Source organism: Tubulanus polymorphus, chromosome 1, assembly GCF_964204645.1.
Source record: "Tubulanus polymorphus chromosome 1, tnTubPoly1.2, whole genome shotgun sequence".
NCBI classification, from domain to species: domain Eukaryota; kingdom Metazoa; phylum Nemertea; class Palaeonemertea; order Tubulaniformes; family Tubulanidae; genus Tubulanus; species Tubulanus polymorphus.
In genome coordinates, this window is record NC_134025.1 from 7,082,771 (window position 1) to 7,096,607 (window position 13,837).

At 38.3% G+C, this 13,837-nt stretch overlaps 1 protein-coding gene across 1 annotated transcript in view; it reads right to left on the minus strand.

The window, feature by feature from the left end:
• The window catches only part of LOC141915503 (ALK tyrosine kinase receptor-like), a 46,343-nt gene that overhangs the window by 6,248 nt on the left and 26,258 nt on the right, over positions 1 to 13,837 (minus strand). Inside the window, exons 11-24 of the mRNA XM_074807102.1 lie at positions 12,952 to 13,111; positions 10,690 to 10,837; positions 7,864 to 7,986; positions 7,538 to 7,691; positions 7,203 to 7,388; positions 4,182 to 4,301; positions 3,471 to 3,672; positions 2,887 to 2,971; positions 2,634 to 2,698; positions 2,234 to 2,363; positions 1,704 to 1,801; positions 1,381 to 1,575; positions 1,139 to 1,273; positions 908 to 998 (exon numbers count right to left, since the gene is read on the minus strand). Coding sequence (XP_074663203.1) covers positions 908 to 998; positions 1,139 to 1,273; positions 1,381 to 1,575; positions 1,704 to 1,801; positions 2,234 to 2,363; positions 2,634 to 2,698; positions 2,887 to 2,971; positions 3,471 to 3,672; positions 4,182 to 4,301; positions 7,203 to 7,388; positions 7,538 to 7,691; positions 7,864 to 7,986; positions 10,690 to 10,837; positions 12,952 to 13,111 — 1,892 coding nt within the window. The remainder of the gene's footprint in view (positions 1 to 907; positions 999 to 1,138; positions 1,274 to 1,380; positions 1,576 to 1,703; positions 1,802 to 2,233; positions 2,364 to 2,633; positions 2,699 to 2,886; positions 2,972 to 3,470; positions 3,673 to 4,181; positions 4,302 to 7,202; positions 7,389 to 7,537; positions 7,692 to 7,863; positions 7,987 to 10,689; positions 10,838 to 12,951; positions 13,112 to 13,837) is intronic.

Sequence of the window (13,837 nt, forward strand, 5' to 3'; positions counted from 1 at the left end):
TTTGATCATAAGTTGGGAAAAAATCAGGTAAGAAGATAGGCTAAATCGTGTAAGATATTTAAAAAGGTTCGTGTTTGATAGAACAAGTGGTGGTCAAATTAATCAGATATATTCATGTGTGCTTTATATATTAACATGCATTTTAATTTTCAGCGATTATGTACATACATAACTACTGATAATAGAAAAATCCCATTTCCGTATTGCAATGTGTTTCCTACAGAGTTACGTAGGTAAGAGGCAAAGCAAAATTTGCTATGCTTGCTATCCCGTCTGAAATATCCATTTTCAATCTGATAAACTGCACTTTAAACCCATACATGCAGCCTTCTATGACAGGTTAGTTACAGATAATTTCTCATCTAGAGCATTCGACTCTCCGATAGCATAGTTAGAGAATAAGTGATTAATGATTATAGAAAATGCGTAGAGACTTTTGAGTCTTTTATATTCGATAGACTTTACTAGCAATGTTAGAAAAAATGAAAATCTACGATAAAAATGTTCTATTTTCCTATCAGTAAAATGCATATTCTACTCGTTGGATGATTTTCCCTTTTCGTTTCTAATCCGAGACAGGTTAAAAAGTAGGAATTTCGGATGGAGAAATGGATAAGCTTGTATAGAACTATAATAATTTTCTCATCACCCGTAGCCTAGTGCATACCAAAATTTCATTCAAAAATTACCAAACCCTTAGTGCTATCTTACCTCCAATTTCATCCTAAACAATAATTAATGGATATAGACATTGAATGATCATTCGTACAAGAAAAAGACGTTTTTTCTTTCGTGATTAGTAAAAAGAAATCAGACTATAAAAGGTAAAACGTGGACGAGCTCGGTGCCCAAAAAGAGAAGAAAATTTAATTCCAAAAATATGTAATAAGCGTTAATTGTTTTGTACCTGCATGGATCTGTCCAGCATCTCGAGAATATGTCCAAATGTTGGTCGTCGCTCGTACATAGCATGCCAACATAGTGTCATGATATGAAATCTGTGAGAAAAGAGAACAAATCTAATGTAGATCGTGATAGATGCCGGAATACAGATAGATACACTATCAATGGAATATGAATCTGAAACAAAAGCTGTAAAAATTGTCGTTTTGTCTCCTGCGTTTCCCTATTTACTTACATAGGGACTGGGCAACCTTGTGGTGGTTCCAGTCGCCCTCCAGCTGATACAAACTGCATTACCTCTTGATTACCTCTCCCAGGATATGGCATATAACCAAGTGAAAACACTTCCCACAACAAAATACCAAATGACCTATAACAATTGAATTTTCTTTTTATGGTTACGAGTACTAACTAGAAAGTGATAAAACGGTTAAAATGCTTTCATACATATCATATATTTTTCAAAATTTCACTTACCATACGTCAGTCTTTGATGTGAAAATGCCATCCATAAATGCTTCAGGTGGCATCCACTTAACCGGTAACATGGCTTTACCGCCTTTTCTATAATAATCAGCCCTATATACGTCTCTGGCCATTCCAAAATCGGCAATTTTAACCACTCTTCCTGGTCCCTTTGTTGTTAAGAGGCAGTTTCGTGCAGCAATGTCTCTGTAATATGATCGAAAGATGAAATTGAATGAATGAAATGTTATTAGAGTATACGATTAAAATGATATTGTTGAATTAGCGGAAATTGTCCGTCATCGTGATTCAACGAATTCTCTTCTAAAGCTGACCTATGAATGAAGTGATTTTCCTCAAGGTACTGGCATCCTTTAGCAACGTCAATAGACATATTGAGCAAATCAACCATGGACAGAGGACAGACTAATCCCTATAGAAGATACGGAGTCGTTACAAATAACAGATTAACGATTATATCAGAAACACACTTACAAGACCCAGTTTATAGGAACGACTGTACGCAAGTTGTGTAATAGTTGTATAGATGGCGCGCGTATAGCTGCATTGTGTATTTCACCGTCACAGCTTTTTCGTATCACATGTGTTTTTTCACTAACAAGAGGTTGACAATAAATATTGTATACAATAAGTATTTTTGAAATAAATCCGGGGTAGAAGAGTCATCAGTAGTTGTTTAACATATAATGATGAAAATAGGCCATGTCACACGTGTATTATTATCATTTAAACTTGTGATTACTGGATCTAGGGCTTGCATCAAAATTATTCAAAATGCACCATGTGTTTTTTCTTCGCACAGAAATTGTAAATGATGATGTCATAAAATTTAAATAAAACTCACCGGTTTCGGTCTCGAATCGCGTAGGAATGTTTTCAGATCGCCGCCTTCGAGAAGTTCTAGCACAATGAAGCGTGGGTGCATCTCAAAGCAGACGCCCATAAAGCTACAGATGTTTACGTATTCGAATTTGCTAGAAAGTGAATGAACGAAAACTGTTTTCAATAACGAAGGCTTCATTACAATGTTTTTAGAATTATAGACGCAGGTGAACCGTTTTTATGTGTTTATGCGTTTTAATATGATATGATCAGGAAAACACTTTTTATAAGTTTCACCTTGGTTTTTTTTCATTTGTTTTGCAACTTTTAGACAACTTTTATAGTTGACATTACGCCCGACGTCTACATGCAATCGAATTAATGTGAAGGTCTTGAAACCTTTTAGTATACATTGGTCATACCTCATTATCAGGGCTTCCATCAAGAAATCTAGTTCGGCTTGTTCGGTGGACAAAGCAGGCAGGGTCTGAAATGGAAAGGGAGAAATTTTGTTTCTTTATTTGTAACTGGAATGGCGTGACAGTGGCCCCGGTTGGATTCCATTATGGTGTCAAGATTGTTTATTGTTGCCTGAATCAAAAACGAATATCGACCCCAGAACGACGGAACTGACAAGAAACCTTTTTTCGTATCATCACTTTCTACGTCACTAACCTTTACAGCAACTGCCAGACTTCCACCTTTGTCATTCAACAAATAGCCCTTGTACACTTCGCCAAACGCACCTTGACCAAGAGCGCTAAACATCAACGATAAAAAATCTGTAGTTAGAGAAATCTTTGAAAGAACACAATATGCTTCTCCCTTTGAAATAATATATAGAAAATTGTATATAAAGGAATCTATTCAGATAGAATTGGTTGTTTGTTTTCTTGTGTAAATGTAAACGCATTGCACACGCCAACTTCGTGTTTCATCTTGAACGCAGCAAGACATAAACCCGAAACACGAAACGGAAGCGCATATCTGACATTTGAAGCTAGAGCATGAAAATCACGCTCAGAAATTACTATATGCAACCACTCGCAATAACAGGAAATGGCATATATTACACATTTTTACTCATTATTATTCATCAATTCACAGTGTAACAAGAGCAGATCACTGATATCTCGAGGGTATGTACGACACAAAAAGTTTTGGCATGCGCTTCAGATGTGAACTCTCTGAAATTCTACACATGAAGGAAAATTGATTTTGTCGGAAGTTATTAATCCGATACAGGAGATTTAACCTACCTAACCAGCGACAACTTATCTCGGGGAACCTGTTTGAGGTCTTCAAGTGAACATTTGGCTCCGCAGAAGTCGTAATGAGGATTATATTCGGTCATCAGTTGTCCCTGTCGTAGTCGTTCTAACTGCAGGTCGTGTGACGTGAATGCATTGAACAACTCTAATCTCAACGGTCCCATAGCGCGTTTCTCCCGTACGCATTGCACTATAATGATAAATATTTAGATATTCAGAGATACGTTGCCGTTTGTGTAAGTGATACGCAATGGAGCCGCTGCGGGCAATCTAATAACCCTTGTATTTCGCATGCTTCGCCATCATCCTAAGCAAATCTCAATTTATCGACGGGTGTGTATGCTCACAATAATCTAATAATGACGGCAAAATAACTACATACTTTGCTGATGATGGTGATGATCGAACACAGTCATAGCACTATCACAGACTCGCCGGGTTGATACGATAGAGAAAAAACTATGAATCACTCGATAGAATAGATTTGACTCGGGAACATTAGTAGCTTACAGTACTATTTAGGACCGAAAGCGGTTCCCCAATTATATTCATTTGTTTTTTCATCAAACTTTTCCCCACAGTTGATCAGTGAAGTCACATAAAGAAACTATAGAATTCGCTATGACGTTTGCACGGCTGATCTAGCTATCACAGCTGTCCGAATTAGGATAGGGTTCCCAGATATGATGATATACGTACCCAGGAGTATCAGTATTCCAACAATGACGATAGTTGCTATGATACCGATGATAATACCGACAAGCGCGGGAACGGGAAAGTCGTCTGAAAGGCTGTGACGTTCGTTGCTGTCTGTTCGGTCTAAAAATAGTAAAGCTTTGAATCAGTACGGATTCTTCCCGATGAGAATAAGTCTGCCATCAAAGATGATCCCTCTATGACATCACTAATTACCGGTGGTGACGTGTAGTAAATTAATTAACCGCTAAATAAGCGTCTGTGTTCTTACGTATGAAATGAATCAAATTACTCAAAATGCAATGATGTTATACGATTTATTGAGACATTTTTCCTGATTTTCTAGATCGAAGGTCTACACATATTTCACCACGAATGATTTAATGGACAACAGTGAACGAAATGATGTATCTATCTGTGTCCGTGTCAATCAAGGAGATTGACACAGTTTCCTACTGAATATGTTTCCGCGAATTGAGCTGGCGGTGCGGATAATAGAGGCGAGCGGCGACTCTGGATTTTGTTTTCTAATGCACTTATTAAGAAGATAAGCCAGCGCGTCACACACAATGTCATAAACGAAACGACGAAGAGCAAGAGATCGGTGTTTTAGACGTTGATGTCGTGATGACACCGGGTGACTTTTCGTCGTTGTTAACTGATGATGGAGGCAATGTTAAAGGTGCAATGAAGATTAACGAGTAGATACGCTACATGCAAAACGTGCAAGACAAATATAAAAACAACATCGCTTCTGAATTATCTTAACGCACATATCGTTTTTACTATACGTTAAACCATCATCTTTCTGTGTTAACTATTTTACGATATGCTTAAATGATGTACGCTCAAACGGTCATTAAACGGTTTATCACCAACCATTCCACAATATCATTTTTTTTACGTACAGCAAGGTCGAGCGTAAAGCTGTATAGGATACCCCATTATAGTGAGAAAGCATAATAAAATAATGCATTTGCATTAATTCATATAAAGTTGTTTTTTACGGGAAGAGTGGGCGACCATGACCTACTTAACTGGATTAAAATAATATTTGAATTCGTACAGCGGAAGATTTTGAGTAAAAAATAGTTTTATCCCGGTAAAACGTGACTTGCATGTATCGTTCGGGAAATAGAACATATAGAACGACGGCGACGTATTACAAATGAGTCTTTACAACGACAGTTTTATGTTTAACAATAAAGCTTACTGATACAGCTGTGTCCATCAGGTGCAAGCTTCATCGTATCTGGACATATACAGTGATAAATGCCGATGTCACGATAACAAGCATAATGACAACCGCACCGGGCCGGAAGACTGATTTCCACGCTGCCCGGCTTTTCGTGTATCCCTGAAAAATAAGCAGAGAAGAAACGATTACGCGATATCCTTGACACCGCATTATGGCGGAAAACTATAAATAACAAAACGATGCAATTAACCACACTAAACCATCAATTATTAACCAAAGCTCAGCTAAGGTCCTCGATAAGCAGATTTCTAATATCGTCTAGATGATATACAGATAATAAGTGCAACTGCTGCGTTTTGAATATTATATGGCTTCAAATTCGGAGAAAAGTGTCTCATTTTTTGTATACATTTCTTATATCAACCCAACTACTTTTGCTTCACATCAGTGATTGTCGTGACCATTATCGTTGGCGGCAAAATGGCGAATTCTTCGAAATCAAATTTTCACCGGTACACTGTCGGTAAATGATTGGGTCAACTCGAAACAGCTTCGTAACCGTTAGAATTAGGCGAGAAACTTGAGGCCAGCACAAAATAAAGAGACCAATAAAACTTCGATAGACATCCGTCGGTGATCCCGAGGCGTTTTACTTATCTTTTTCATTGATAAGTAAACAGCTGATGTGACTGCCGGGTGAATTCAATTTACGTGACGACGCTAAGATTTCCGTTCACACAAACGGAAATGATATTCCGCATTTTTTCGCGTATTCGCTTCGATTAGATTTCGGTGAAATATGAGTGAGCCGGCTCGTGTATCGAACACGGATCGGTCAATTCAATCAATGGCTACAATCGATCCGTAAATGGAAAGTTTGGATCGCGTTCCACGATTCATAGAATGGGTACGGGCACTGCTACTGCGGCCATCGAGGATTCCACGTATGGCAGGCGAGGATCCACCAGGCTCGCTAGTGGTTACTCGGTTACCGCGCTTCAATTTCTTCTAAATTTTTGAATCAACTTTCTCATCAGTAAATCAAATTATACCATACACTCATTGGGAATGTCAATCAAATCTATTTGATGACTTCGCTATATAAATTTTATTATCAATATAAATTAATATATTTATTTCGCTATATAAATTTTATTATTATTATTATTATGACTTTTTCATGATGTTTTTATATACATATTGTGACTAATCACAAAATTCTTAGAATAAAAGAGCATGTATCTAAAAGCATAGAAGAGACTCCACTGACGGTCGGTTACGGGTATGAATTAGCAAATTTTTCTACAGCGAGGCGCCGAGACTTTAAAAACGACCGTGAACCATAGACTCGATAAAGTGGTAATAAGACGAATTTTAGATGATTGTCTTGTAACTCTGGCCGAATTTCGAATGTAACAATTCAGTAAGATAGGCAGGCGCCTGGTTATGAACAGTTCTATTATCAGAATCAAGTATCTCAAACTCAATCCTGTGGTGGACAGGAATGCGTAGTATTGGTTAACACGAACATGTTTCTTTGAGCGGGTAACTCTAAAGATATGCAGTATTTTGTCAATGATCTCAGCTCTAATCCTTTTGAACATCCACATGGACTCAAACATAACTTACCTCCTTCAATAGCGGGTGATTTCCCTTCCCTACTGACGTATGAAGTTCCACCGGCACCATTTTTCTCCATGAAATTCTTAGGGTTCACGATACCGCCTAGTAATATGAAAATACAAAAGAGAAATTGTTATGAAATATAGTCAATACGGGCGACATCTCTTAATATCTAACGAATCAAAAAGACCAAACATTCTTACCGGTATAACCACCCCCGCCACCGCCAGCTGTACAAGGTCCACCGCCCCCTCCGAAGCCGCCGTAATTATGCCAACCAGCGGCGACTGCGGCAGGGCATGGTTCTCCACCAGCTGCACCCTGCATCAACGATCTTCCCCGTTGAGGATACATTTTTTCAGACTGGTTTCTGAAGCCGCCACCTCCACCTTAAAATAACCATCATTATTTCAGCGATTTAATGCCTATTACGGATAACATATATACAAGAATCTTTCCTACTACTTTTCAATTAACTTGAATAATTAATGGAAATGTTCAAATTTCGATTAGATCTTATACATATATATAAACTAACCGGGGCTGTATGGCCATGTCTTAGCATTGTATCCGTCACCGACAGGTGTAATACCGCCGACAGCGAGAACGGGAAATACTGCCTTGCGGTAAGACATTCCACCTCCACCTCCTGCAACAATCAGCGGAATTGGCGCACCAGTCTCTGCGTCAATCTACAAACAGAAATGTGAATTAAGTTAAACACGTTTATCATAGGGATGTTTCTCGATAATTCAAACCGACTGCTTTCGCTTTTCTCGGTAAATGTACCTGTTAGAATTAGCCTAATGAGTTTGTCCAAATCTAACTCGATATTCAGTTAAATATATATATAGCATCGATTACCTTGAAAACCCAGCTGGCTCCTCCGCCACCACCCCCTCCTCCAGACATGTTCTTGAATAGTTCCTCGTCTTCGCTGTCAGAGATACCACTTTCACAGATTCTTCTCAGCAAGTCATTCTTGTGCTGTAAATAATGTAAATCATTTTTATATAGCTGCTAGTCACCGATACGAATAAAGTATCTTTACAAATTTAACGCATATATCTAAATTAATTCTTCCAATGCAATGCGTGTATAAAGATGATCAATATTGTGGGTTTTTGCGTTTTGTTAATACATCACGGATATTGTGATTTCAAGTGATTCGTTTAATGAAAAATATTAAATAGTCGTATATTAAAGAAGCCAACACAAATAAATGCGATAGATTGGACGCGATGTGTGGTAATCCGGGAGAGAGATTGCGGGGAGTAGTATAGCAAGACAGGTTACATGGAATTTAGTATATAATGAAATTAAAACATCCTTCGATGTAATAACGATCCCATTGCTCAAATCATTGCGTCAAACAAACACCTCAGACGAAACATAATCGAACGATGCGGCACGTAAGGAGCTTGCTTCATATAACGGGTATGAAAAGCAAAATCATCCACGACAAGCAGAGAGCACATCTGCTGTATTATTTGCCCATTATTTGTGGTTGTATCGGACTAAAATCAGTATGACACCGAGAAAAGGACGACGACAACCTATCCAGTACGCGCGGCAGCTAATGTAGGTGGTACTGTTATAATGAGTCAGACTGGCTCTACGCTCCATTTTGAACAATGATAATGATATAGGAGTAGCTAGAATCCAATCAATTCGTTCTCTAAACTGTTCAGAAAATCCTGAACGACGTCGGTTCGCGAAGGTGAACGATTTACGGGTCGATTATGTCAGACGCGAAAAAAACGTCCGTCCTCAACCCGAAGATAGGTTCGAGGTTTCTTTTCCTATCGGAGAGGTCGGAGAGTTTAGCTATCGACCATGATACTCAGCAATCACTTGGATTCCAACCACGTATTTAAATTTTCAGCCGACGACATTAATTGCATAAAGGCTGTAACCATAGCGTTTCCTTACACTTGTTCTTCATGATGATTGCTTGATAGTATAATTCTGTTATTGGATATGATTGCATGTATCAGGGTGTCGAAATGGTCATGGTTTTGAAATATGACAGCTAGGACTTAGCTCTGTCTCAAATTATAATAACAGGGAACCATGGGAGACCCCCAGAAGCTTAATCCTGTTCGTTACTTATAGAAGTAGTTATCATAGTGTTCTTAAATGTATATACGATAAACTTTAAAGACATGCGCAATAGGCTCGTATTAGAACTGATGAGATCAGGAGGCAGGTATTTCAACGGGTCGCATTAATCTAAATACACAGCAAAAGCAAAAGCATTGATCAATCAGCGAATTACACCTTGTTTGTTTTGGAATTTTCAACAAAAAGCAACCGATGCATTTTAGTGACTATCGAAGAAATGCGACGAGCCAATTCCAGTCGATGTAGATACGATAAGATACGATAAGATAAGATAATCAAGATAATCTTATCATTGGCGACTGATCATGCTAGGACTCAGAATCCATTTTCACCAAACAAACAAGGTGTATAAACAACACTTATTAGGCGTACAAATACTATCTATTAAGCACTTAATGGGATTTTGTAAAAACCCAAACATAAATTTCACGAAAATGTATCTATGTATAGATAAAACAAAGTGTCAAACCTCAGCAGCCTGTAAAAGAAATCAGAAATAAGTCAGTGAACAAAACTACTATATTGATGAAAATTAGGCATACGATTTCAAAGTTTCCTATGATAATAATGCGTTGAGGCAAAATTAGTAACTAGACTAGACACTTATCGGGTTGGTGGTGATAATTATACTTGTTGTTATCAGCGGCGTTTAAACCATATCACGAAAAAATGTGTACATGTAATTGATCATGCCTAAACCTAAACCTGAACTGGTTGCGTACCATGAAAAATATATCCATTATCGGACAGAGACTGTGGGCTTTTAACGCCTTTGGTCAGCCAACTGAAAACGCAACTTCAGAAGATCAATTAATGCACGGGCTTTATTCACCTAGCGAAGAATCACATTCAGCAAAACCGAAGCAAATGAAAGGATGCTTCATTCACACGTTAAACCGCTAAATTTGTAGCGCAATTATCAATGTTCTGATGATGGTAATTTTGTGGTGCCATCAAATTCTTCGAAGAGTATATTCAAGCGTGCACTGTTAGAGAAACACCTGAACCCGGAATAGAAATTTATTTGTCGAAATTCTCGCTTTGTAGCATCAATTACGATTTCGAAATGCTAGACTTTTGTTGTCCATTACATTTACGGTGTTTCTCGCCACGTCGCGCGAGACGATATACTATACGCCGTATCGACAACGTTGTCACAGATTGTTTGTGGATAGGTTTGATACTAAATACACGGGATTATTGGCTACATAAGCATCGTAAAATAACACGGGTAAATGCCAGTAGATACCCGACAAACAGCTGTGTGAAGAGTCGCCATACGCATCGCTGTATGACGTCCACTCAAAGTAATGGCAAGGCAGAGACACCCGCCAGTCGTAGATAACATAAAAACACTTAGATTAACGCAAAATATATCGAACTGAACTTAATAGTACATGTCTATATCTATTATTTCCAGGTTTCTGGAGAGATGATCAAAAATAATCAAAAGGTGCGCCAAAGTTTTAGGAAAGTTTGCACAAAATGGAGACTAATTCTGTGAAAAAGCATCGTTGGGTGGTCGATGCTTTGATCGTAGGCGCTATGACGCTATCGAATACTTACATTTGGACAAGCATCCTGCCCTTCTTGGCCGACCAATATCAAAAGTCGTTCGCCTTTTTTCAGCAGAAAATCTGCGTGGACGTAGCCCCCGCGAGCTTCTTGGCCATTTTTCTGGCCTTTGCCTCCGCGTGCTCCGAGAGCAGTGATACTAAAAACAAATTCACAGAAAATTATTGATTTGAATGATAAAATCGAAGGTAAGATCATCGATGTTTTAGTAAACGGAAAGGAAAGCTAGTTGAACAATATTAATTTGTTAAATTAAATTGTTTCTCTTTCATTTCATTGCGAGTCAAAAGTTGTTTATACTGAAACATAGATCAGAAATCACAAAATGTCTTTAAACACGTCTAGCGTTTAAAAACGTTCATTCATTTTAAAGGGAAGCCGGCGTCATTGCTTTGAATTCTTAATTCTGTTACCTACATATGAAGGTTTTAGAAATGCCAAATTTCAAATGCCACACTATGAAAAATTCAGATTCAACGATAAATCGATTGTAATATCTAAAATTTTCCGAGCCGCGTAAACTGTCCGTATCAAATATTCTAAGGAGCGGTTTATTGACGAAGTTATAAAACTGATAACTCTCTCATCACACCCGATCCGTACATGAGATATAATCAATGTTAGTCGCAATTATTGGATTGCGAGTATAGTATAGTAGAATTTTCGTAGCTCGGCACAATGACAGGTGTCAACATGCAGAGAACTGCACCGCTTATCGAGTAGATAATTAAGAATTCACTGGAGAAGAAAAGCGATACTGGATCTTAATCGCCGGAATTGATCCGTAGTTAAACAAACTGTCTAGATTTTTACGAGTTTGAATCATTGCGGGTAATAATTGACAAGCTCTTGAAAGAAGATCGCGTCGTTGTGAGTCGATCGTCAGCGGTTATGAATGATTCGGGTTTTAAATCGGCGGAGAAAGGACAACCGTCGAATTACTCAAATAATCCTGCTGATGATATAGTGTCTTCTGCTAATCACTTATCGATTTTTCCACTACGGCTTATCGAGTAGGATGTTAACGACAAGAGATTTGGCCAAATATTTTCATTACTGAATGACGGTTTGAAAGACCTATAATCATTAAATCAACTCCAGGATCCAGTTCTATACATTTATGGGTTAGATTTGAATGAAGATAAAAAATCAGTTAATTCTCAGACAGCTGACTATGAATTGGGTCCGGATTTTCAGCACACATTTACATTTCCGAGTATTTCATTGACTTTATTTCAAGGAAATTTTCAGTATTTTGAATACATTTTGATATTAATATTCTCATTACAAAATGACATTTCGAAAGAACTTTGAAGATTATACTAAATCTGAATGTCAGAATCCAGATCTACTGGCGTGGGCTAAATTTTTGGGGGAAAAAATCAGTCAATTCTCAGACAGCCAACGGTGAACTAGGTCCGAATTTTCAGCACACATTTATTCGCATTCATTTTACTGAGACTAACTGTGGAAATGGGTCCGGATTTTCATCACTTTTTATCGAGTATTGCCTTGACCTGATATCATGGAAATGAATACGACTAATTATTAGCCCCACGTCTGTATGTTCTTTTCACGAGACACTCTAAATCTAGAATTCTGAGTGAGAGTTAAAAGACAACACCAGCTACTTATGTTCCGCTCAGGGAAAGCGTACCGCCGATCAAATTTGTTATTTTTCTTAGAAATCCGCACTCGATATGACATTCTAGGAACGGAACGAGCCCTTTTCACAATCCCAGCCGCAATGCCACTTAGGCCTAGTATACCGTGATCAATAACGATATCGACGACGTGAAAGCTTTTCAGTATGTATATACAGTTTTAAAGATGATGTTTAAAAACATAATGCATCCGCCGTGTCATGGTACGTCTAAGTACCCAGCGACCGACTGGCGCAACCAACATTGCATAGTTTTATGCCAAGACTAGGAACGCTGTTGGGTAAAAGCTTTTTTTCGCTTTACAAGACTCAAGAGACAAGAAACTTAATTCACGTTCCGGTTTATGGCAATATATCGGGCTGTGATGCGATTTTAGCGATATTAGACCTCCGATATCGGCGACGCTATGGCACCAGTAGGCCTATTCCTTCTTTTCGCATTTTACTTTTTGCGCGACCTCATCAATTCAACAATCAACATTTCCTCTCATTCAATCTACGTTACTCCCCCGCCGTATATAAATGTAAATGCGGCGAGCAATTATTTTCGGGCGAAAAGTGTATAACAAAAGGGAATCTTCATTAATCACCTGTAATTTCCTGTTTCGGGAACAATCCATTCTTGGGCTCCGGGAAATCTACCAGATTCGTGCACTTTCACCTTGACAGCAGTTAGTTTATACGCCGAGTCACACTGGGTCTGAGTTGGTCCGTATCGGCCCTTCGCCCCGCACGTATCGAAGTCATACACTGAAAAACACGATATATATATATGTTTATTTATACCTAAAACCTAAAACTAAAAGAGTGGTTTTAAGAAATGTAAAACCCCAGAAGAATCATTCAGTAATTAAAAACTCGTTGAACATCGTTGGATCGACGGCGAATATATTCCAAAATAGTATAAAAGTTGGTTAAAGAAATAGAAATAACGGGCTAAATCAGAATCATCTGAGGATCATTTTTGAAGTGGGTTTTCTTTTCACGTACTGGTTTAATTCCCGATTCATGCGAATATTAGCATTGAGGATTTTGGGATGGGCAATATGGTAAAAAACGACCAAAACAAGACGTATTTGACATTTATACCACTGATACTATGACATATCACTGGTCAGTGCGTAAATCGTTTTCACTCGTGGTTCATTTATAAATCCAGCGGGATAGCGCAAAACGATTAAAGGGTTTTACAAGTGATTCACATAACAAGCGTAAAACATATAAACATCGCCTTAGTTGGTCAACTAAGACTTCTCTCGCTTTGTGTCTGGGGACCCCGAAATAGGCATTATTTATGCGTTTATTTTATAATCGCCTGGCGAATGACATATGCCTGTGTGTCTTCATTATAGAAGCACTATACACGCGCCACTCCACGAGGGAAACTTTGACTTTGTCAGGTCGGGAGATGTTACGGAAACGGGCTTTCCGGTCGGCGTATGGCCGATCAATTTTAAGCCTAGAAAACGTTTTTCC